At 36.8% G+C, this 23,928-nt stretch overlaps 4 protein-coding genes across 4 annotated transcripts; 1 reads left to right on the top strand and 3 right to left on the bottom strand.

Moving 5' to 3' along the window:
- Positions 1 to 102: 102 nt before the first annotated feature.
- On the bottom strand, positions 103 to 2,769 carry LOC140752512 (lipoma-preferred partner homolog). Its single transcript, XM_073086849.1, has one exon. It carries the CDS (start codon positions 2,509 to 2,511, stop codon positions 1,099 to 1,101), a length of 1,413 nt encoding a protein of 470 aa, XP_072942950.1. The 5' UTR covers positions 2,512 to 2,769; the 3' UTR covers positions 103 to 1,098.
- Positions 2,770 to 3,284: 515 nt separating this feature from the next.
- On the top strand, positions 3,285 to 10,499 carry Secp43 (tRNA Selenocysteine associated protein). Its single transcript, XM_073086709.1, has 6 exons — positions 3,285 to 3,474; positions 3,674 to 3,805; positions 6,697 to 6,925; positions 8,966 to 9,180; positions 9,725 to 9,893; positions 10,296 to 10,499. The coding sequence occupies exons 1-6, from the start codon at positions 3,442 to 3,444 to the stop codon at positions 10,415 to 10,417; spliced, it is 900 nt and encodes a 299-aa protein (XP_072942810.1). The 5' UTR covers positions 3,285 to 3,441; the 3' UTR covers positions 10,418 to 10,499.
- Positions 10,500 to 10,818: 319 nt separating this feature from the next.
- On the bottom strand, positions 10,819 to 19,955 carry Bdp1 (transcription factor TFIIIB component B'' homolog Bdp1). Its single transcript, XM_073086708.1, has 9 exons — positions 19,078 to 19,955; positions 18,424 to 18,662; positions 17,800 to 17,924; positions 17,237 to 17,338; positions 16,049 to 16,171; positions 15,520 to 15,715; positions 14,889 to 15,107; positions 14,143 to 14,353; positions 10,819 to 13,089 (listed from the first exon to the last, which is right to left on the bottom strand). Exons 1-9 carry the CDS (start codon positions 19,649 to 19,651, stop codon positions 12,449 to 12,451), a joined length of 2,430 nt encoding a protein of 809 aa, XP_072942809.1. The 5' UTR covers positions 19,652 to 19,955; the 3' UTR covers positions 10,819 to 12,448.
- Positions 19,956 to 20,680: 725 nt separating this feature from the next.
- Positions 20,681 to 23,834, bottom strand: Art8 (Arginine methyltransferase 8). Its single transcript, XM_073086618.1, has 6 exons — positions 23,690 to 23,834; positions 23,288 to 23,524; positions 22,776 to 22,969; positions 22,241 to 22,452; positions 21,411 to 21,639; positions 20,681 to 20,959 (listed from the first exon to the last, which is right to left on the bottom strand). Exons 1-6 carry the CDS (start codon positions 23,735 to 23,737, stop codon positions 20,758 to 20,760), a joined length of 1,122 nt encoding a protein of 373 aa, XP_072942719.1. The 5' UTR covers positions 23,738 to 23,834; the 3' UTR covers positions 20,681 to 20,757.
- Between the last annotated feature and the right edge of the window lie 94 nt (positions 23,835 to 23,928).

Here is a 23,928-nt window from a genome sequence, read left to right as displayed (position 1 = left end):
GCTAATATCCAAAATTTGCTATTCGACACGACACGTTTCTATATTCAGAGAAGACTAGCAGTTCAACGCGGAATATAACAAGTAGAAGAAAACCAAAACAAAGAATATTTTAAAATATTTATTGTATACCAAAATATATCAAAGATACATTAAGCTGCCTCTAGTACACACAAAACTAGTGCTAAATATTGCTTATATATGATATCCATAGCATTCATAATGCATTAATAAATTAAAGGTATAAATATATCTATCTTATCAATTTACGACTATATCACATCACATAATTTAGATTTGTTATTGATTTTGTAATAGGCATGTTAAATGCATACAGATGTATTTTTTTGAATCAGTCTTCAATAATAATTGTATTATATAGAAGTCTTTTAGGAATGGCATCAAATTAAATCAATATAAAAATATAAGATACAACATCTGGTTGTAATAATTATGATTGCAATAATATACATGTATATGTCTATGAAAAACATTGGATATGTATATAAAATAATGTTATTACATCTATAATCGTCCTTGTTCAATAGTAACTTATGTATTACTAAACTATTACAGAATTTATTTTATTACAGGAACTAACTCATTTCGTCTTTTATGCATTTTAATCTTTGCACATTAACTAATAATATGTAATTATTATTTATTGGTGTATTACAAAAACAAATATATCAACCAGTATAGATTTCTTGCAAATGTAATTAAATGCATTATAAATCTCATAATTATAATATACTATATACTATTTCTTATAAATCTATGAAAATCAACCTAACCAACTAAAAATCAAAAATTAAATTAAAAAGAAATCAAGTTAAAGAGTAAAAAAAATATTATGTAGTAAAGTAGATATCTCAATAAGTTTGAGAACTTTCAAATACTTGTAGACCTTATAATTATTGTCAGCTGCCCTTATTTGTTTTCAGAAAATACTACAGAAATAATCCAATTAATTTGACTGCCAATGTACATAATTACTCTTAATCAATTATTGATTACTTACATAAAATTGGCTTCACAATATAATCACTATTGGTACTAATAGTCATAGGATTATTTCAAAGAAATAAATGATTACAAAAGTTACAAATCAGTTGTCATTACATTAGTAAGAAGGCGAATGCGATGAGTATTGCAAGTCTTGCAAAGAATGTGATCATCAAGAGGATAGCATCCGCGACCTTCAGCTTCAGAGGACAGCAAAAGCCCACAATCCTCGCAACGATAGCATCTCACATGGAAACTGCGGTCCAAAGCAACTACTCTTACAGTTTCCTCTTCTCCTTCCTCCGGCATTATTGGTAGCTCACAAACGCAGCAACGAGGAGCAAACTTCTTGTGGAAATCCTCAATACAATGAATTTGATTCATTGCATCTACTGTAAATGGTATTCCATCGAGGCTCTTTCCACACACAACACAAGTGAAGCAAGTGGGATGATATGGTTTACCAGTGGCTCTCAAAATCCTGTCTAAAATTGGCTTGTCGCAAACAGAACATTTCTCCAATGTTTCAAAGTAGTCTGCTTCACAGTAGGGCTGTCCCTCTACAGCATAAAATGGCTTCCCCTGTAGGTTTGCATTGCATCGGTAGCAACAGAAGCATTTCACATGATACATATTACCCATGGCTGTGCAACCTGAACTTTCAACGACTACCTTTTCGTCACATTTTACACATATCCCAAATATATCCAAATCTTGGCTGTCAGATATAGATTGCACAAGCATATTGGTCAATGCATCCACTTCCTCTTCTTTAGGCAATGGTGACTTATTAGGAGTTTGTTTGAAGTTTTGACTAGGAGGCTGCAGACCTGTCTTACCATGCGGGTGTGGATTGATTGGTTCATACAGTGACTCATAAGTTGAAGCTTGTGATACTCCATACTCTGGATACTCATTCTGATAGATAACAGGATATGAGGGCCGGTCCTGGTTGTAATTCAAGTTTGTAGTAGCCCTCACCAGCTCACTGTAGTTTGAGCTGACTGGTGATGGGGGAGGTAAATACTCTTCAGTGTTTTGATTTGTATCATATTTAGTGGAAAGATTGTGTAATGGTGGGGATGTGAGGTGCAGTGGGGGAGGAGGTGGAGGTGGGGGAGGAAGGCTATCCGCGCTCTGGTAAGGAGCAATGTTGCTATAAGTAGGGTTATAGGATCGAGCTGGCAACGGAGCGTGGTTACGGAGACCATGACTAGGTAGGGACAAAGGCGTTACATTAGCATAATCTTTGTGTATTATCGGCCGTACATTGGTCGGCACGTTGGAGTACGTCGGCGGATTATTGTTCGGCGGCAAGATCTTCGTGGAAAACGACGGCTCCCTCAAGGTACTAACCACGGCGCTGTGAGGAACCTGAGGTTGAGCTTTTTTTTTCGGTGGAACAGCTGGTGGTATCTTCTTCACCCTCCCCGGCGTATTGATATCCTTATTTAGCTGGAGATCGGCTAATTGCTTGTCTAATGCGTCGACGTTATCGAGACGCGACATCTTAATGATATGTCACAAAAATGACCCGATTACGCAAATTGGATGACTAATTTTGTTACTTTCACCAAGAAATTTCACTGCACTTTAAAGACATCATCCGCCTATAGAACTCGAACAATAACTTCGGACAAGAAAATTATGTACTTTATAAGTTAATTTTGACTAAAACTAAATTAAAAATAAATTAATCTGCAGTTTGCATCACTGACTGCACAAAATGCAAACCGGACAAAAACGTCGAACTCAATCAGTATTATACTCTATTATCTATGGTCAAAACTGTAGAAAAGAGATGTACCGGCGGAATCTTAATGATCCGAATCGACTAGACTAATACAGCTCCAAACAATACTTGGACCTGTTTTTACTTGCATACACACAAAGAAGAATGGTCTAACTCCAAATCCAAAAATTGGTCTCGTTAACAATGAAAACAATGCCATAATGATTTGCAATTTTTTTAATATAACTTAGCTGTAATAAATTAAAATAGTATTTATTAAGAAAAAAGTATTTTTTTGTCCCATAAATACTCAACGACTAAACTCAACAATTCCATAGAGTAATTAATAAAATTTTGCGTATATATGCGTAATTTTATTTATTTATATTATTTATTACTATTATTGTTTTATTTATTACTAACGTAGAAATGTTGTTAGAACTAATTTTATTCTCACGGTGATGAAAAATAAAGTGTGGATGCGCACTATTGATTGCGTTCAAGATTTGTCAGATTATTGAACGACTAGACACATCTAGTTCCTTGTTTCTCTTTGTTCTTAGGCTGAAAGGACAGAAGCCAAGGCCTTATAAAACTTTAAACATTTAAAAAAAATACTAATTTGTTGATTTGATTGCTGTATTTTTATGAAATAACGTGTTTGTTGTGTGGTTACAAAAATATATTAGAGGGCAGTTATATAAAATATGGCTATGCAATGCCAGCTGTGGATGGGTAGCGTAAGTTTTGAAAACTTCCTAATATTGTAACATGTGAAGCTAACGCTTGTAAAAAATGTTGCTTCACCCTTCACCCGGTTTACTATACACGATAAAAATGATAACTATTTTAGTTTCAAACGTCTTTTTTGTTTAATTGATGCAATCCACATAAAATAACAATGATAATTAACAGTTGGACCTTTATTTTTGATTTCAGTTGGAGCCCAATATGACCGAGAGTTTTATCATGGCTGCATTTCATCGAATGAGCCAGCGACCTCTTGCCGTTAAAGTAATGAGGAATAAGTTCACAGGAGAACCAGCTGGCTACGCTTTTGTACACTTCCAGGTAAATAATGACTATTAACATAACATCTATTTTCTGCAATGCCTAACTTGTACTAAGTTGTAGTATATGGAAGTTACTAAGAAGAATCTTAATTATGCATTAACATTAATTCGCACTAGCCTTCCACGTTTCTAGCTTTTCAACGTTTATGAGTGAAAAAAACACATTTTTTGTCATTTTTCAGCTCCCCGAAGTCGTAGCGTGATAATTATACCACATTTTTTAAGTCAGATGTAATGCTACAAAACAGACAAGACAACAATCGGACAAGGATTCCAAAAACACTTGTCTTGGATTCGGGGATGCCTATAATAGTATAATCCAACTTATTAACGATTTTATAGTATCAGAGATAGAGTGAATAACGTCTAATTTAACAATTATTTAATCTGTCTCATACGTGACATGATATCCATCAAGATATATCACAGCCTCCTGTAAAGCAATTTTAATGCTTGACTTGCATTTTATCACGAGGCTGTAATAAATCATACATTTGCATTGATGGTAATGGACATGACATATGCTCAGTAAATAAGTAATAATTACTGAGAAGCATCTGCATCACAAGTATCATTGACTACAAGAATTGTTAATAATATCATTTCTTGCAAAGTTGCTCATGATAATTGAAGAAGAAACATAGCAGAGACGGCGGACAGGAGAGAACTAATAATGAAAGAGAAGAATAACCATAAAAAAGTGGAGAAAAACAGTAGGTCTAGTGGCACGAACAGTAGTGCGAACAGTAGCTATGACAGGAGAAGTGCGCCAGCCTCAAGTGTCGCTTCTAGCAGTGAATGGGCAGAATACATTAGTTCATCAGGGAAAAAGTATTATTATAATTGTATCAGTGAAGTGTCACAGTGGGAAAAACCAAAGGAGTGGGACTCTAGAAGAAGTTCATTCAAAGATTCGACATATTCATCGAGGAGCAATCGTGACAAAAGATCAAGTTCACGTTCAAGGCGACATGAATCTGAGAAGTCAGCTAGCAAGCGAACAAACAGTACATCTGGCCGGTACTGGAGCAACTCTCGCGATGACAACGAGCACGAGCGCCGCAGGCATGGCAAACGCCCATGTACTCATGACCAAAAAGATGAGCAGCCACAAGACATGGACATATCTCCGGATCGCAGCACGCCGATCTCGGAGAATTCATATGGGGCCCGGGAGGGCGTCGACGGCAACTCGGTGCCTCCAGTGGTCGTATTGGATAATTCCAATCAAACGAGCGGGTCACTGCTGGCTGCGGCACTGCCGCGCATCGTGGCGACGCACACGGCGACGTCGACCACTGCCAACAACACCAGCAGCAACAACGGCACGTCGCCGTCGCGAGCTTCTGCCGACCGCACGCCACAGCGGGACCCCGGCCCCTCCACCCCGACGCACTCGGAGAGTGCAGACCCACATGCTCCACCTCCCCAACTAGAACACCCGCCGCCCCGGCAAATGGAGAGCCTGGGCAGCTACTCGTCGGTGGTGGGCGGTCTGCAGCACGCGGCGCCGATGTTGATGCCCTCGCTGGTGGGGCACGTTCGCTCCGATCTCACCACGCACGTCGCCAACTGGCCCGCGGACATCCTAGAGAAACAGGCGAACGAGTACGCTCTGGAGGCGTACCGCCTGGGTTGCCTGCAGAGCACCCGCGTGTCCGCCGAGCTGAAGTGCTCGCGCTCGCTGGTGCGGCACACGGAGATCCAGGCGACCCTGCAGGAGCAAAAGATAATGTACTTGCGGCAACAGATCTCGAGGCTGGAGGATCTGAAGTCGCAGAACTCGTTCATGTCGGAGGACTACAGCACGCGGTGGGGCGCGAGCGCGCCGGCGCCGGCCGCGCGCACGCCGTCGCCGCCGGCCGCCGCGCCCGCCGCCGCGCCGCCCGCCGCCGCGCCCACGCCGCCGCCGCAGCCGCCGCCCGCGGCCTCCGCGTCGCCCTCCCGCGCCCTCATGGCGCCCCCGCGAATAATCCCCCGACATCATTAGAAAACTTGGTCATTCCGTTCTTGTCCTATGTAATGTGGTGTGTGATTTTGATGAACTATAGTGAAGCGTGCGCCGGGACTGTGCGGGCACGCGACACGGAACTGTGCGCGATCGTTGCCGCCATAGATTAGTAAAGATACTTCGCCGCATTGAAATTGAATGAAGCCGCAAATGGCTTATTATAGTAAGTTCTTTTTTTGAATTATTGACAAATAAAAACATTTTTAGAGAACATTTACGAATAAATAACTAATACTGCGTAATTTACATAATAAATAAATAATTTATAATAGTAATTTCAAATATTTTAGGGACATTTTAGCACGGAGACGTGGCAAAACTTTTTTACGCAACTATTTCAATTCTCAAAACTGGGTACATTTTCTTGTTAGGACTGAGTAATCTTTACTAATCTATGGTTGCCGCGCTCTTATTTATTCCACCAATTGTGTAATGGATTGTCGATTTGTAATGTTGAGTGTAACGATATGCAAATCAAATTTTCTAGTTCTAGTTGTTAACTCTATTTTCGTATATTTTAATGTAGTATTTTGGAGTGTAATGGTAATTAGTTTGGTATACACTTATGTTTGACTGGAACTCGAGTGTTGAAGTGATTTGATACGGCTTGTATTAGAAACTGTTTACTATGAACGACTATCGCCTTCATCTGTTAGTTTGTAAGGGTACAGTGTTTTGTAACGTGTTTATTGTAAAGTTTTAAATTATTAAAATGATACTTTCGTAAATCTCAATTTTCTCTCTACCGCTCATAGATGCCTTTGCTGTGCAAGTCTGTCCCGTCATAGATGCATCAATGTCCGTTTGGTGCCGCTTCCTTATTGCCCAATGCATCAGTCCTCCAAACTGTTATCTAAGAAATATAATATTCTCTACAGACGGATGAAGAAGCGATAGACGCTATGCACAAGCTCAACGGCAAACCAATCCCCGGCACATTCCCTGTGGTTAGATTCAGGTTGAACACAGCATCTCGGGAGGCCAGGGCAAACATGCAGCAGGAGAGAGAGTTCTCTGTCTGGGTCGGAGACCTCAGCCCAGATGTGGATGACTACTCGCTCTATAGAGTGTTTGCTGCCAAGTACTCGTCTATTAAAACTGCCAAAGGTACACTTAATTGAGATTATTTTTTTAAATAAAGTAAATAAGTAAGCACACACTTTATAGAAGTAAGTGTCATTTAAACACATAATATTAGGTTTGGTAGCTAACTAAAGTGTGGCGGAACTCTGTAGTTCGCTTGTCCTACCTCAGTACCTCCGCTACCTACTTCTATCTTACAATATCCATTTTTACGCATGATTTGTAAAATATAATAAGGTAGACTTACATATATGAGGGATTCAACTTGGTCCCGAATTCCGTAGGGGCAGCAACGCTTTCTTATTATAAAACTTATATATATTATTTGGGGTTTCTCTATGGATGTCCATGATCTAATGAATACGATGGTAGAATTTCAACATTACCTTCAACAGCACCATCTTCACGTCTATTGCTGCCTTATAACAGACGTGGTATGCGCTGCTGTTTACATTTGAAAAAATTAACTTTGCACTCGGGTGTAACAACGCTTCTGTGGCAGATCTCTTGTAGGCCTAAAATCTTGGGATTGTTTATAAATGTCCACGAATTTCATAGACTACTGGACTTGAAATCAGTGAACTACATTATCATTTGCTACTTCCATGAAAACATCAAATAACCTTTACTTCGGCATACATTTCTTGATACACAGTCATTTCTGAAAATCGCAACGCCGTTAATGAATTCTGGTTGCAACTAACTCTCGCCAGTACGACGGTAAATAAGTTACTTTGAATTAAGAGGCAAGAACATAGAGAAATAGGTATACAGAGCTTCGCTACAAGTGCAATACAAACAGTTTTTTTCTAATCAGTAGAAGTCAAATGAGGATGTTATACAAATAAAAAAGCACCACATCGCACTATGGATTCTTACATTTATAATAATAGTAGTAGTCTGATTTTTAGTGATTAGTGACCATCTCGACATCTCTGAAATATTCAATTAGAGCACGAAGTTCATCTAAACCCTTAACATAAGGGCACTAGCCGCCACTACCCATACAAACTGAGTTGGGACACCTCGCTAAAGTTGTATACCTACAAGGTTATAGCTTTCAAACCAGAAGAGCTTTAAAATATTCCTGTTATATAATAACCACGAAGAGCTTGCTTTACTTTAATTATTAAGATAAGAAAGCCGAGGGTAGTCCGATGGTTATCCTTACTGATCGTAAGAAGTAAGACTATGCATATAACAGAATCGGCAAACGCAGTGCGTTGACTTCCTAGGTAAGGATATAACAAATTTACCAACAAACGGAATAAGCAAATCTTCTGCTAGTGCTAAAGGATTCTTACGAGCTAAGTTTAATATCCTTATCGTTAAAGAGAAGTTGTTTAGTGAGAGTAGATGATAGCTAGGCTTGACCCGTAGTGTAGCTCACAGGTCTCCATAGTTCGTCATGCTGATCAAGTGCGAGTTGGTAAACTACTTACTTTGCATGTTAATATGAAGAGTGTCATGTTTTTAAGAATATGTGGACAACTATTTAGATTTTCTTATAAAGGTTGGCATGTGGGAATAGAAGAGAAGGTAATAACAATATCTATTATGAAAATAATTTCGAAATTACTCATAGCTCATCACCCCTATCATACAATGCGGTTCCAGCTCCTGACCTTATTCATTCAATATAAAGGCCTGGGAGGATGAACATGGTATCCACCTGTTACATTGCGAAATGCTCATATCTTTAAATAAGAAACCGTCAAAGTTGGAACTCCACTTATAATTCTTATATCGCTGAAATAAACTAGAAACTTGGCGTGGTTCAAATCCACTACACTGAAGATACTAAAAATTTATTTTCTCGTCTTGATTATTTACGCATATTTGCTTAAAAATGCGGTTGCTAAAAATATTTTTTATCATTCTACTGCACTAATGGTAGTTATGACCGTCGGAAAAACGAGCATTGTTTTATTATCTTGCATAGGATCTGTTCACACAATGCGATTGTAGAATTGAATAAAATAATTAGCTTCATTGGCTTTTTAATTACGATAATATTTACAGTCGAATGCAATCATCCCAATCGTCATTTAATTCAAATTTCAGTGATACTGGACAACGCTGGGTACACAAAGGGCTATGGTTTTGTCAGATTTGGAAACGAAGATGAGCAGCGCAATGCCCTATATGCTATGAACGGTTACACGGGACTTGGGTCGAAGCCGCTCAAAATATGCACTGCGGTGCCAAAACCCAAAGGCAATACGCCTTCCCAACCGCCCAATGCGCCAACAACACAACAATCGTACAACAGTGGAACGGTATCATTCATTCTTTATCAAACTTAGTTATAGCCAAAACTGCTTTGTTCTGATGCATCATATAAAGTTCTTTGGAACAGCTTTTGAATATTAGACCGAGCATGTGTCTATTTAATATATGTATATACGTTTATTTCACAATTCATTAGAACCGATATTAAATTGCTATTAATTTGTATGGTTGTCTTTAAAATACAAATTTTTTTTAATTCATTATTTTTTTTGTTTTCTCTATTTTTTGTTCTCCATGTATTTTATGGACAACCCGAAAATACTAAAGCGTAACATTTACATGTGTGATTGATTGCTCAAAATTATGCTTCGAAGCTCATTAATAACATCTGAATTCTTCAAAACTGATGTGCATTACGGTTTCTTGATCCGCTGAGATGCTGCTGTTTGCGAGCCGGGCCAGCGCGTAAATTAACGAACGAAAGCTTCATAAGTACAATGAATAGCTCGTCGAGTCACGTAAGAGTCGGTACTTAGTTAGTTCGGCGTATCGTGCAGGGTAATGACGGGGTTCTGTGAATTGTGATTATAGGAGTACAACCAATATTATGATCCATCAGCCTATTGGCAAAATTACTCAGCGTGGTCTGGCTACTATGGGCAGGGGGGGCCGGGCGGGCCCGAGCCGGGCGCCGCGCCCGCCGCGCCCGCCGCCGACCCCGCGCCCGCCGCGCCGCCCAACGACGACCTGGCGCTCGTTGGTACGTCACCGATCATTATCCTACAAACATCCTCTTCACACTTTACTATGACTATCGTTAATGTTTATTTTTTAAACAATGAATTTTAAATATTTTTACTCTAATGAATTATTTAATTTATTGGTGGGTTATTGACTAGACATGCAGAAGATTTCAGGTTCTGTCCTCAGCAAAATCGAAATCTAAATGATATGTACTGTAAATGATATAAACTGTAACATTTCAAGTCTACATAACAATAGAAGTATCTAAAATATATAAACATTTTAAAACTCTGTTTTGATAACAGAAACAGTCAATTCAAACATTAACCCAGACAACACAGAAAAAAATAATGAAATGATCTGCAATATTAACCAGTAATCACCAAGGATATTTAACATAACATTTATATACTTTCAGATCACAAGAAGACGATTGATGTGGACGAGATGAATCAAGAGTTCCTGGACCCAGAATTATCTTTGTGGGACAGCCTGGAGTCGTCGCAATGGTTCCCTAACGATATCATCGAAGTGCACTAAAATAAAAAGTTAAAGTAAAACCAATTTTTGAACACAATAATGTAATTCATTCATAACTTGATATTAAAATGTCCTTATGTAATCTAGTATTTTATTTAAACAACTACCCAATTAGGTTAAAACAAAGTACAATAAAATTCGTAATTCAATGGCCAATTTTCCATATTGCCGCCTAAGGGCGTCTACAGACGGGGATTGACTTACAACATTAGGTGTAATGCGCCTTATAATTTGACCGAGACGATTGGTTTTATGTGTAACTCATAAGATCGCCTCGAATCATAAATTACAAGATATTGTTGCAATCCAAGTAATCGTCGTGAGGAAGACTTAAGGTATAATTTTTAACATTTGATACAAGTGATACAACTGACCTTATAGTTAGGAAATTAAAAAAAATATATTAACCAGATTTTATATTTCTAGGACGGCAGTGTATTTGAAAATAATGCTATAATCTATTACGGATTCAATTTAATATAATTGGTGTTCACGGTTACCTCTACTTTGCAAAGCATTGACACATTAGCTTATAAAATAGGTATAGATTATAGTGCAGAATTTGCTTACATTATTACTTAATTGGGCCCTAATAATAAGTAAGACTGTTATTTGTTAAAAATATCCTGTTTTGAGTCATTGAATTCAATCTATGTAATTATTTATAATTTAGCATACATTTTACAATGTAAATGTTCATAATGTGAATATGAATATAACTCATACATTTGTCTGGTGTTTATATTAAGTATCGCAAAAATGAGAAACATAACATATATTATAAAGATGTGTCGTATAAAAAATACAAACACACACAAAAACAATACATTATGTAATTTTACCTATTTCTATCAACTACGCATACAATCGTTTTAGCCGGCACGTGTAACATGATTTATTAACACCCACAATTAAGTCATTCACTCTTAAATTATACAAAAATTCATGGCAATTATGCTTGAATTGTATTAATATCGACGAAAACTTCAATTTATACAAATTAAATATATCTCTAAGCACTGCTGTGCGTCCACCAAATTCAGAGAATTAGATAATTTACACTGTGTATTTCCGTTCATTAATTCATTTTACAAAAGTATTTTATAGCAGTTTTATACATATTCTTATTATAGATGTACGCATAAAGTAACTAATATTGCTAATTCAACATTTCAACCTTATTTTCATAAAGAACATACTTACATTATTATTATAACGCGTGTTTAATACACGAGATATCTATAAAGTTAATTGTGTATTTAAAAAATATCTTATAATTAAACCTGAAAGCTAAAACTGACGCAGGTTACACTCGCTCGATTTTATTGGAAAATAGAGCATTTTCTTGTCGCGCGTGTATACGCCTACATGCCAATCCCGCACGCATGAATAACTTGCTGCAATCTTTTCGCGAGCCTTAAGCGTAACTGCGTATGAAACGATAGGATGCAAGTGACACGCGTGTATGCGCGTGCGGGCGTAAACACGCACGACAGGAAAAGCCTATAGTTTGAGCAGCGACAAGAACGGCGATATTTTTTTTATAATATAAGAGTAGCAGACGAGCATACAGTCCACCTGATGGTAAGTGGCTACTGCCGCCCATGGACATCTGTAATCAACCCCTGATAGTATTAGATATTCCTACGACGGCCACAGATGAGCCGCTACTCCTGAGGACGAAGCTGGAACGCCTCGGAAAAGTATGTCTCCCATACCACACCCTTCAAACCAGAACACAGCATCACTTAACACTGCTGTTATAAGGCAGAAATAAGTGTGGCGGTGGTGCCGCCGGAGTCGAACCACAAAGAGTTCTACCACCTTCAATATGCAGTTCACCTTCAATATTCCAGTGTAAACCTGAGTGGCGATTATCTGCTCTACACAGTTTTTGCAAATCAGTTGAGCGCCGCCGCTACATAACGCGGACCGCACACGGCGCTCCCCAAGCCGTCATGAGCAAACGCCCGCTTCGTGTACAAGCGCCTGTTTTATCGGACGCCCTGAATAGTGTGCGTAAAGCTTTCGCTAGAGCTGTGTAATAGTATAAGAGTTGATTCTCTTCCTTTTCCTCGGACTCGGGTTTAAGTTTATCACTGGTGTAGCCACACTAGTCCGACTGTCTTGACTGATCACACTGCTTGGAGAGGTAAGTTGTGGGGAAGAACACGAGGATACAGTACTCTTAGGTGTTCCTTTCTTCATGTATCCAACAACAGAGTTCAAGAATGTTGGAGGCAATGAGACAGGTGTCAGTCTGCCCTCACTGTGAGCTATGTATGTTTGCAACATTTTCTTTGATGGCGACGAAGGATCGTTCACAGTCAATACTACTAATGACCCAGTTTCGATATTAGAGGGCACGTTTGGCATTGTATTGAGACTCACAGGCGTTGAAGGCACTGGTGTGGTAACTCTAGATATCGTTGCCATGTTATCACCATTTTTCGTTGGACCATGGTTTACATTGCCATTGTTAATTAATGTTAATGTTGCCATCGATGAATTTACATCTGTGGGTGTGGTAGGTACATTGGTATTGCCGACCGGTCGTTTTTTCTTACTTTGTAAAACGCGTTTCACTAAGTCATCTGCAGTTGAAATGTCATTGTGCCTTTGATTAGACACACCGGGCAACATGGTAGACTCCAGTGCTTTTGCCGCTCGACCTAAAAGTAAACAATTATATCAATAACTTTTTTAAATTATAAAATTGTGAATGTAACAATGTATCAACAACAGAAGTCATTTGCAGGACTTTAGCAAAATAAGTTGATTGTTTTTAAAAACATGTTAATAAACATTTTAATGGCCAATTGTAGAATTACTTAAGAAAAACCAATTTTTCCATCGGTTCAAGAAAAACTCATTTAAAATTAAAATTTTGTAACTTTCTTAGTCCCAAAATATCCAATCTATTATATTTTTAGGAAAGTACAACAGGAAAATATAGGTACAATATAGGATCTACTTTAAAATTTGTCAATTACAGTGTGATTTTTTGATTTCGTGTGCCGTCAGCAGACGAACGCTAATTTAGCGACTTTGTAGCTAGGAATAACGACTTTTGACTAGAAATAAAGAAAAATAAACAAATTGTCGCTGAAAGGAATTTTCTACTTTTGTAACCACTGTTGTGTTAAAATACTGAATACATTTTTGTCAATTTGAATCTATAATTACAGTTCTACAAGGTCTGGACGACGTAGTTTTCTCGCCGTCAGATCGCCAATAATAAAATTTCTGGTTGAAAGGACCTTTTTTCCCTCCATCAATTTCCCTTTTCATCAACACTGACGATAATTGAATCAGTTTATCGACTTTTGATGTTGAACCTAACAAAAGATTTTTTGTAGTTTAAATAACGTTCAAGTACTCAGCAACAAAGACAGACGAAAGTGACTTCACTCAGTTTTTCTCAGCTGTCGGCAAGCGCTTAAGTATAAAATATTTCCCCATGTAGAAGAAATACTTGGGTCACTATGAAATTATTACATTAACACTACCTGACCTGGCAAACGTTGTGTTGCCATATAAATAAAAAAATGTTAAGGGTAAACAACCCTTGTCACTTAGGGGTATGAAAAATAAATAGTAACCGAATATTAGACCTACTGAATATGCATATAAAATTTGGTGAAAATCGGTAGTCGTTTCGGAGGAGTACGGTAACTAACTTTGTGACACGATAATTTTATATATAAGATGTAAACAAAACTTACTATTTCTAACACGTAGCTCGCGTCCATTCTTCAGTCTTTCTTTTTCTTTCATTTTCTCCAATTGCAGTTTCTCCGCATCTTTTTTGGCTTTTTTGGCAGCTTCCTCTCTTTCACACTGGAACTGCTCTTTAAGTCTATTCGGATCCCACGAGTTCCCAGCCCGTAGTGCCTTATCCACTTGGTTACCGTTGATTTTTTCCTCCTTCTTGAACTGCAGACAAATAATTAATTTTTTACCTAATCTTTTTTTATCAATCACTTATTTGGTATGTGGGTTTTAAGATGGATAGAAGTTTGAAAATTGTGTGTCTGACAGCTGCTATAACGCTGTGGAAGTACATAGTCAAATATGTAATTGTTACAGTGGTACTTCCGCAGTCAATTAATCCTTACCTTATGCTTGAGTTTCCGCAAGTTCATCTGATGGTGAATGGCCAGTGCCGCCCATAGAGATATTTAATCAAGCAAACATAGGTAAAAACTTTTGCTGAGATCAGGAACAACCACGTTTTTCAACGCGTTGCATAGCACACGCGTCGCACAGTTCTACTACGGACTAGCAGTTTGACGCGGACTATACATTCAAATCAAATCAAAATTTTTATTCGAAATAGGTTCTTTACAGAGCACTTTTTGAATGTCAATACAACTACCACCACTTCACAAGGTGTTTCGTTATGGAGCAGAAGCGGCGAAAGAAACTCCATAACACACATCTTAAAATACCTATACCATTAGAGACGTACCTTGAGCTTCAGCTCGCGCCGCGTCCGGTCGGGGAACAGCGGCGCCATCAGCGAGAAGTCCGTGCCGATGGCCGCCAGCGCGCGGTAGAAGCGCACCGTCTCGCACGCCTTCCACTCGGCGGTGCGCGCCGCGCGGTAGTACCGGCCGGGGCCCGTCAGCCACGAGCCCTCGCGGACCACCGTCGACACGTCGCGTTTCGCGTCCGTTTGTTTTATTACCTGTTGAAAAGTAATACATTTAAAAAATGTTTAAAGAACTAAAACCACGGTAAAAACACCCAAGTAAAATTGTTAATCCTGACGATCCTGATGTGTAGAATGAGGCAATATTATTAAAAAGTGGCAAAATTATTAAAAGAGTGGGTGGTGCTACTTGGAGCCAGCAACATACAGCATAGATGAGACACTACACAATGAAACACAATGAAAGGTAGAGTACAGATTTTGTCTCTGTTCAACAGAGTTGACAAGTGATTAGTTAGGAAAGAGTGATGTTACACATCGAACACATAAGACTCATTATAACAGCAGTAAATATATGAAATAGACAACATGCTCTACTGCTTTTTTTTATGTTTCATACAATTTCATTACAAATATGTCATATGAATAATATACAAAATGGTATTACCAAGCTACTCTTATCGAGAATGATTTCGCCATTAGGTCCAAGTTTAATCTGAGGCACGGGACCAGCATCTTTAGCAGAAGAATCTCCATCTTTATTTTCTTCTTTTTCTTTCTTCTCCTTTTCAATCTTCTGTGTTTTTGCTTCTTCCTCATCTCTCATACTCTCCAGTTTTGCTTTTACTTCATCTTGATTTGGCCTGAAATGATATTAATGATATTATTGCAGTGAAATATGATATATTTGTATACTAATATTGTCACATGTATTCCTTTTATTTTTAAATTGATGGCTTTGGATACAGCCAAAAGCAAATCAATGATCAATTTGTAGTCAAATTCTAGATCAATAATATAAATGTATTAAATAATTCTTTAATAATGCTTTGGGAAAAGTTTACATTCTAAGAAACACTTGTTTCAAGTCTTTGGGTAGAATTATAATTAAATTACAATAATAGACAAATTACAGTTAACTAAAAAGTTAAATCTTACGATGAACAGAAAAAAAAGATACTAAAAATGGTACTAACACAAGAGGGTTGCTGGTGGGGTTGTAGAAGATGAGATCGTACATGGTGAGGGCATCACGTTTGAGTGTCTCTCTCCTCCGCCGCACCGCCGCCATGCGCCGACTTACCTCTCGACGACGGGTCCTAAATAATATGTATTAGTTATTCAACTTTAGCAATAATAGTTTTTTACATATTTTCTACGCATGATTTTATATAATTTCCTGTGTCGTACATGGCGGTAGACATACAAAAACAAATTCACAAATATCTGCTCATCTACCCATTATTGTCCCACTGCTGGGCACGGGTCTTCTCTCAGAATGAGAAGGTTTAGGTTTCCTCACCATGTTTTCCTTCACCATTTAAGCAAGTATTATTATTAATTTCTAATACGCACATAATTTTGAACAATCAGAGATGCGTGCCTAGGATTTGAACCTCGGACCCCTCGATCGATAGGCCGAGTTTCTTAACCACTAGGCTATCACTGCATTGTACACAAACATCTACACACATTAAATATTATTAATATTTCCAGGCAATTTGTTACTAAATACCATCATTCCTAGATGTTATGAAAAAGCCCTAATAAAAGAAGCACTTCAGATAAAAATAACAGACATGTGCATTGTGCAAACTGCAGTGGCAGTAAGCAGGGGAGCATATTATCTTTCGTTGAAATGATAACAGTTAAAGTAGACTTCCTTGTAATTATTAATATAAATATAATGCAAATCGAATTAAAGCAATAAGATAGAATATGCGAAAATTGTTCTATATGTATATTTGTAGGTGCTGTCAAAAATGTAATGTGTAACTCTCTTTTCATTACCGCAATTGACTACAGTGAAATAATAATAGCTTCAAATAAAGTTATTAGTATGTAAGCAATAAATTTTGATTGCTAAACATATAAGTACAATGTTATTATAATTTATATAAGCAATCTAGTTTTATAATCCCAGTATTAGTAACACTGTAGTATGACTCATGGAGGTAGACCTATTTCTGTATTCTGGTTTAAAGGGTGTATTCCAGCTAAGTCCTCTGGCGGCGCATCTGTGGCCGACCTAAGGTAGGAATATCTTGTGCTATCTGGGGTTGTTTACAGATGCCCATGGGCGGCAGTAGTCTCTTGCCATCAGATGGACTGCATGCTCGTCTACTGCTTACATATTATAAAAAAATATATATATTTTTCCATACTTGCTATAGGATTTGTCCTTCACCGGCGATGATGTACCAGGCTGGGTGGTGGCCTGACTTACATTTGAGCAAACAGAATCATTCCTCTTCCTATGTGTGTCCCTGTTAAAGACATAATTGTTTTGAGTTATTTACATGATATTTTTTTTTTTATAATAATAAGTTCCCATTTATAGTCACTGGCTGCTATGATTGTATGAGTTAGCATAATAATGTATGCTCCTTGATGTTTGAGTTGTATTTTGGGCGGGAATAGTTATAAAATGGTTCAAGAAATAGTTAATTTATCTGGTGTTAAGTGGTCAGTATTTAACATCAAATAATACAATAACAATAAAAATATAATACTAAGTAAATGAAAATTAACTAGAATTAAATAAAAAATAAATAATAAATTATACTTATAACATAAAGTGGTCAGTGTTGCTTATGGGCATATTTTGTAATAAACCCCAAATAGGATTAATTTATTACATAGAGGTTACTTAACTTCGACTACAGATGGATTACTATACTAGATGAAAACTGGACACAGCACTTTACAGTGCATATTTAAGACATACCTGTTAGGTACAGAATTCAATGTACTAAAAGACGTGTGCGAGTCGCGTCGTTGCCGCCCCAGCCCCGGCGTGTTCGCGCCGCTGAGGTAACGCCGGTTCTCATCTTCAGACTCACTGGCACTACCCTAAATGCCATAGAAATTGTTACCATCAATATTTTACTCTGATATCTGCAGCGGTACTAAATGTCAAATTTTACTGTTTGCATTTTGTTCAAAGATAGTGGTGATGCAGTCATACAATCCAGTTTTTTTACTTCTTTATATTTTTGCATTTCAGCCATTAAATGCAGGGCTCTTAGAGACAGAAGTTTATATTAAGTCTTCTAGATAGATATTTATAGTGACTAGCAGTTAAAACACTGTATTTTCTGAATTATACCTTATACCTATTACATTATACACACTGTAGAAACAAACACCCATCAGTCTTCAGTTAATATGTTGTCAAAGGTATTATGAGCAATTTGAAAACATCCGACAGGACAATGACACACACTACCTCATACATTCCTCTATTAATCTGAGTCTAAGTAGCTTAGTAGATTACACCAGCCTCTCCAATTTTTAGGAAGAAACTGTACGTTTGGAGACAAAAATTGTAAGTCTTGACAAAAATACTAACCTGTATACTACTCCTTCTGTGTGGACCAAGCCGTGGTGTAGGGCGGAGTTTAGGTCGTACTTTACTAGGCGAAGGCAAAGGGATAATAGGGTCAAAGAGTACTTCAGCATTTTCAGATATAATTTCATTCTTCAACAAATCTATTGGTTTGGGTGCATTCCTCTCAGCCTGCAGTGGTACAATACCATCCATCACACCATCATTCTCAACACTTTCCGGTACACTTGGTACATTATAATCTGAAATAAAATTAATTTGCTTTTTAATGAAACACATTATTGGCTTCAATTATATTTTACCCAGGGATTCAAAAACACAATATCATAATATGGCAACTGAATAAAACCCAAAATTAAAGGTCATGCTCATCAAAAATGCATCTATTTAACATTTAAAACAGATGCATGCATACATAGATTAGTAAAATACTTCGCCGCCTTGAAATTGAATGAAGCCACAAAAGGCTGATTTGTCAGTCGTGGCAAAACTGTTTCATGCAACTATTTCAATTGTCTATTGTGTATTGAGTGAGTAAACTTTACTAATCTATGCATGCATATGACACAACTGGAAATCACAAACAAATTGTTTAATTATTTTGTGAGTAAAGATTTGTACTTTTTATAGCTCTCAACTATTTTTATATATACATACCATCAGAAGCAATGCTTTTGGAAGACACACTGTTATATACAACTGAGTTGACATTTTTACTAGAGATCTGGAGTTCATTATTTTCATCAATGGTGTGAGCTGCTGGAGTCTTCCCGGTGAGGGGAGTAACCGGTCTTTGTACAATCACGCCAACTGCTTTCGCCTGCACTTTCGGTGACGGCGCGAGTGGCGACGCAAAATTCCCTCTCGTGCGAGGAGACGCACTTGATGGTTTGTAGTTCAAATTTGGAGTGATCACCGAGACTTTTTCCGCGCGCTGCGGCGTCTTGCACGACGGAGAAACCTTCACGTCTAGTGTCTTATCATTAGTCCTACATGTTATTACTGAATCTATATCCTTTTTAATTTTAATAGGTGATGTAGATATGACGGGACTGCCCGACTTCTTTTCATCCTGGGTTTTTAACGCACGTGGAGTTCTCGGACTTTTGGGCACTTTTTCGACGATCTCTTTAACTGGCTCCTTACTCTTAGAATTATCAGCGGCTTCAGCATTTTTTCTACGCACCGGCAGCGAAGTAACAGCTTTTATACGCGCTCGTCTTGTCGACATATTTATTTTAGTCTTGAACCAGTGATATTTATATTAAAAAGAGGTCTTGGGACGCCAGCAATATTGTCTGATTATGTCTAATGTCACTTGAGTTGTAATTGCTTATGTTTTAAAATATTAGACATGATCCTATTCTAAGGTATTAATTCACAAATAAACACAATTGATTACAATGCAGGTATAAAACAAGAATTAACTGTAGATTATATTAGTGCTACAGCATTTCAGAGAAATTTTCATTTCAATTTGACATGACAAATAATTGTCAATTTGTCATACAGTCTTTTGAAGTTTGACTTGACAATAGAATAGAAAATTCAGACACTACAGCCAACAGTACAGTGATCTCTGTGATCTATGGCAGTTGGCACTTCCATGGCACTTCGGCAACAAAGAGTGGTCGGCAATCCCAGGCTGTCTGTAGCAGACAGAATAATGCTTATAGCAAAGACAGAGAGACCATCGACGTGTTATCTCATTTTTTGGTAAACCGAATTGACCCTGTTTAAGTACAAACCGCGACCCGAATCTAAATATTTATTTATAATCTTGATTTGATTTTTAACACGCAATTCATCGCTTACTCGAGAAACGAACGGAATGGCCATCATTCGCAAATTTAAAAATCATACATATAACATAACTGATATATTTCTTTCATTCTTAATCAATGATTTGCATCACTATGATGTAATGTTAAGAAGAAATAGAGCATGCTCTATAGCTCGATAGGATGAATAGCAATTAATATAAGTTCCATTCCATGAAATCGATTATAGAAATACTGTCAAATTTCAATCTTTTGTAGTCAAAAACTGGATAGATTGATTATTAATAACGGATATTAATCCACATTATCATACATTTAAAGCTCTAGGTCGAGACAGCTATCATTATTTTACTTTGACGCTCCAAGAAGTACTAAAAATATTGAATAAAGTGTGGATGTATTAAGGCTAGTCTAAAACGTAGAATACAGCTTTTATAAAAAATGGGGTGGAGTTGGGATTAACTAAATCGAAGATAATATAAATCGGAGATATTTTAATTACATCAATAACATATTATACGTAAAATTAAAGCACCCAATAACAAACGATTATTTATTATAAAACATCCTCATCATCATCAATATCATCATCTTCGAGTATATCTTGTGATTGACCGGAGGTGTTGCTTTGATTCAATGGTTCTCTATTTTGTTGCGACATTACAGTTTTAATTAATATGCATTTGGTCATATAACAGTTGCACGGTATTGGATGATCTGCTGTGTCTGGATCTAGTAATGTTAGCTCAAGATTATACCTGAAACAATATCGAGATTATAATCAATCTATCGCTACTATCTACTATTTGCCTACAATAAGTACAGATTACAATTGAACAGAAGAATTGAATAACGACTGAAGGTCGAGATATCTATCTACAATTTCAAAATAACTGACATTTTCGAAACCTAATTATTATTGGCGGAAATAACAACACTAGTTTATGTCTAGTATTAAAAATATCAGTATTAATAATAATAGGGGTATCTCTTAGCTAAATGCTAAGAGATGCCCCTATTTATTTGCGCAAGGACATTGACGTGGCTAGGATATTTTTCTCTTTACTCGCCGTATAATATGAGTATATCATTCTGATTATTTATAAATACACGCTTCTGTTTAAGCAAAATAGCAATGGTCCGTCAAGCCCTCTACGACTGTACGTACATGCATATGTAGCTATTTTTACAATAAAACAAAAATTGTACCTTCGAGAATTCATTTTGTCTCTTTTCATGTCCAGTTGAAATGCAATGGGCTCTCCTTCGACGACTTCTTGTTCTGCTGGCAACATTATAACTGTTTGCTTCCAGTGCGTCTGTTCACTCTCTGGTCCCGTACTTAGAACCACTCTCTCCCCATCGCCACTTGTTAATTTAGGAAAGTTACATTCAAACCAAACACAAATGCCTTGATATTTAGCATCCTTCCTTGCACCTAAAATTGAGAATAGTCGAAAATTTACTTTAGATATTAGGTCACAAAAGCACTTCAAGTAATATACGCAATTACGCATATATAAAATAGTAACGATAGATATTTTGGACACCCTTATGGAGCCAAATTCGTCACCGCTGCTCTTGAGCAATGGTTCTGAATTCTGGCCTGTAGATGTGGCATAATAGACACACGAAAATAAATACGTGTCGTAAAAGGAGAGGTTTTGCTGTGCAAATAGGAAGATCCCAACCCATGTCTTGGTTTCCAATAATTCATAGTCTTGTATGACACCAATGAAGACTTCATGGTATTAGGGCCAACACTCATATAGATACACGAGCTTTTTCCCGCGGCTTCGCTCGCGTTACGAAGTAATATTTTCATACCCTATTTTATCCCCTTGGGGGTAGAATTGATCGAAATCCTTTCTTAGCGGATGCGGATATAACATTTAACTGCTTGCCAAATTTCAGTCCGATCCGTCCAGTGGTTTGGGCTGTGCGTTGATAGATCACTATGTTAGTCACTCACCTTTGAGTTATATATATTTAGATTGATTATTCATGGCTTTTAAATTCAATGCTGAGTTATAACCTACCTATTACATGCTGTATACTGTAGGAGTCCAGATCTGAAACTTTGTCTTCTTTTAAATCTACCCAGCACAGAGCTACCTCATCGGCTAACAAATCATTAGCTTTTATTTGCATTATCTCTGGCTTATCACTTTTACTTTTCCGAAGATGTGCAGCAAATGTTGATAGTGAGACACCATATAAATCCCTCCACTTATCATATAGCGTAGGAACACTGAAATATAATAAAACAGTCATATTAGTATGGTATAAAATTACATATTAAATAATGATTATGTTTGATTATTTTATGTTATTACATATTTTATTGTTGTAACAAATAAGAATGAACAATCTATGTTTTTATATAGATGAAATTATCTTATTATGCTTTCCACGATGATTACAGAAAAGTGAGATGTGTTTATTATTCTTTAATGAATAGTATAATCACTCATAGCAATAAACTTATCAACTGGTGTATTACATATTGTATATTTTTCATGTGTGAAAAATATATTTCACACTACTTACTAAAAATACTTATAACTATCTCACCTACATGGAGCAACATATATAACAGCGCTTTCCGGAAACATAACTCCATTTTCCTTTAGGAATTTGTCCCGAGCGACTATCACTGAATCTAACATGCCTTCATGCAACAGGTAGAAGCCCATCCATTCTGACACAATAATGTCAACCTTCATATTGTTAGGTAAGACCACATCTTCTACTTTACTGTGAATCACCTGAAATTACAAAATATGTACATGTTATTAAACAGAACTATTGGACAAAATTTTATTATTTATTTACTTTTTAGTCAAAAATGTATTATGGAAAATTAAACAATGAATATTTGAAGACCTTTTCCAAAATATCCTTTTTTGGGTTAATAAAAAAAACCTATATTATGTTATATACTTAGATATTTAAAATCTGGAATGATGGCCATTTACTATTTTTTATCATGTTTTTGAAACAGCCTAGAAATTTATTTTAATCCATAAAAATAAGCATAACACACTATAACAAGTCAAGTTGGTCAGTTGGATGAAAGTACAAACCTCAATAACATTATCAAAATTATTTTCTTTAACAACTTCCTTAGCTATATTGGCCACTTCACTGGCCTCCACTGCAAACACTTTCTGTGCCCCAGCCTGAGCACAAAATACAGACAGAATGCCAGTTCCACATCCAATGTCCATAACAACTTTATTTGCAAAGTATGATTTGTTGTTAAATATTGCTTTTTTGTATGCTTCCGTCCTTGGACTGTCCTCAAGCATCAATCTATGCACCTAAAAATCAGTGTAAGTTTGTGAGCAAATGTATTGGATAGAAAGGTAAATAATATTGAACCAAAAGAAAGGAATTCAATGTTGTATTTAAAATTAAAAAATCTAGTCAAAAATTAAAACATGTCTCAACAAAATTAATTTATTTAAAAAGTCAAGTATACAAACTTCTAAGTCTTCATAACTAGAAAAATATTCATTTTGTACTACTTCCATGTTTGTCAAATACTAGTTTTATATTTTATAAACACACTTCAAATGTGAATTTTACGAAAAATTAAAGAATACAAATTATTTCGTTTAATTATCTATTACTATACTATAAAGAACATAATAATATGACATATGATCTGACTGACAAGATATTTACGTGAAACTTCATTACATGTCATCTGTCAATGCAAAAA

Source organism: Epargyreus clarus, unplaced genomic scaffold, assembly GCF_041222505.1.
Source record: "Epargyreus clarus isolate Ecla_fem2 unplaced genomic scaffold, WU_Ecla_fem_2.2 ptg000024l, whole genome shotgun sequence".
Taxonomy (NCBI): Eukaryota; Metazoa; Arthropoda; class Insecta; order Lepidoptera; family Hesperiidae; genus Epargyreus; species Epargyreus clarus.
This window is presented reverse-complemented; position numbering and strand designations above follow the sequence as displayed.

Coding starts and splice junctions, on each gene's coding strand:
- LOC140752512 (XM_073086849.1), bottom strand. CDS start 2,511: ATGTCGCGTCTCGATAACGTCGACGCATTAGACAAGCAATTAGCCGAT.
- Secp43 (XM_073086709.1), top strand. CDS start 3,442: ATGGCTATGCAATGCCAGCTGTGGATGGGTAGC. Junction 3,806..6,696: donor ACGCTTTTGTACACTTCCAG/GTAAATAATGAC, acceptor TATTCTCTACAG/ACGGATGAAGAAGCGATAGA. Junction 9,181..9,724: donor AATCGTACAACAGTGGAACG/GTATCATTCATT, acceptor TTGTGATTATAG/GAGTACAACCAATATTATGA.
- Bdp1 (XM_073086708.1), bottom strand. CDS start 19,651: ATGTCGACAAGACGAGCGCGTATAAAAGCTGTTACTTCGCTGCCGGTG. Junction 17,925..18,423: donor ACAGAAGGAGTAGTATACAG/GTTAGTATTTTT, acceptor TATGGCATTTAG/GGTAGTGCCAGTGAGTCTGA. Junction 15,716..16,048: donor CCCACCAGCAACCCTCTTGT/GTTAGTACCATT, acceptor ATATCATTTCAG/GCCAAATCAAGATGAAGTAA.
- Art8 (XM_073086618.1), bottom strand. CDS start 23,737: ATGGAAGTAGTACAAAATGAATATTTTTCTAGTTATGAAGACTTAGAA. Junction 21,640..22,240: donor CAGTATACAGCATGTAATAG/GTAGGTTATAAC, acceptor TCTCAATTTTAG/GTGCAAGGAAGGATGCTAAA. Junction 20,960..21,410: donor GACAAAATGAATTCTCGAAG/GTACAATTTTTG, acceptor ATATTGTTTCAG/GTATAATCTTGAGCTAACAT.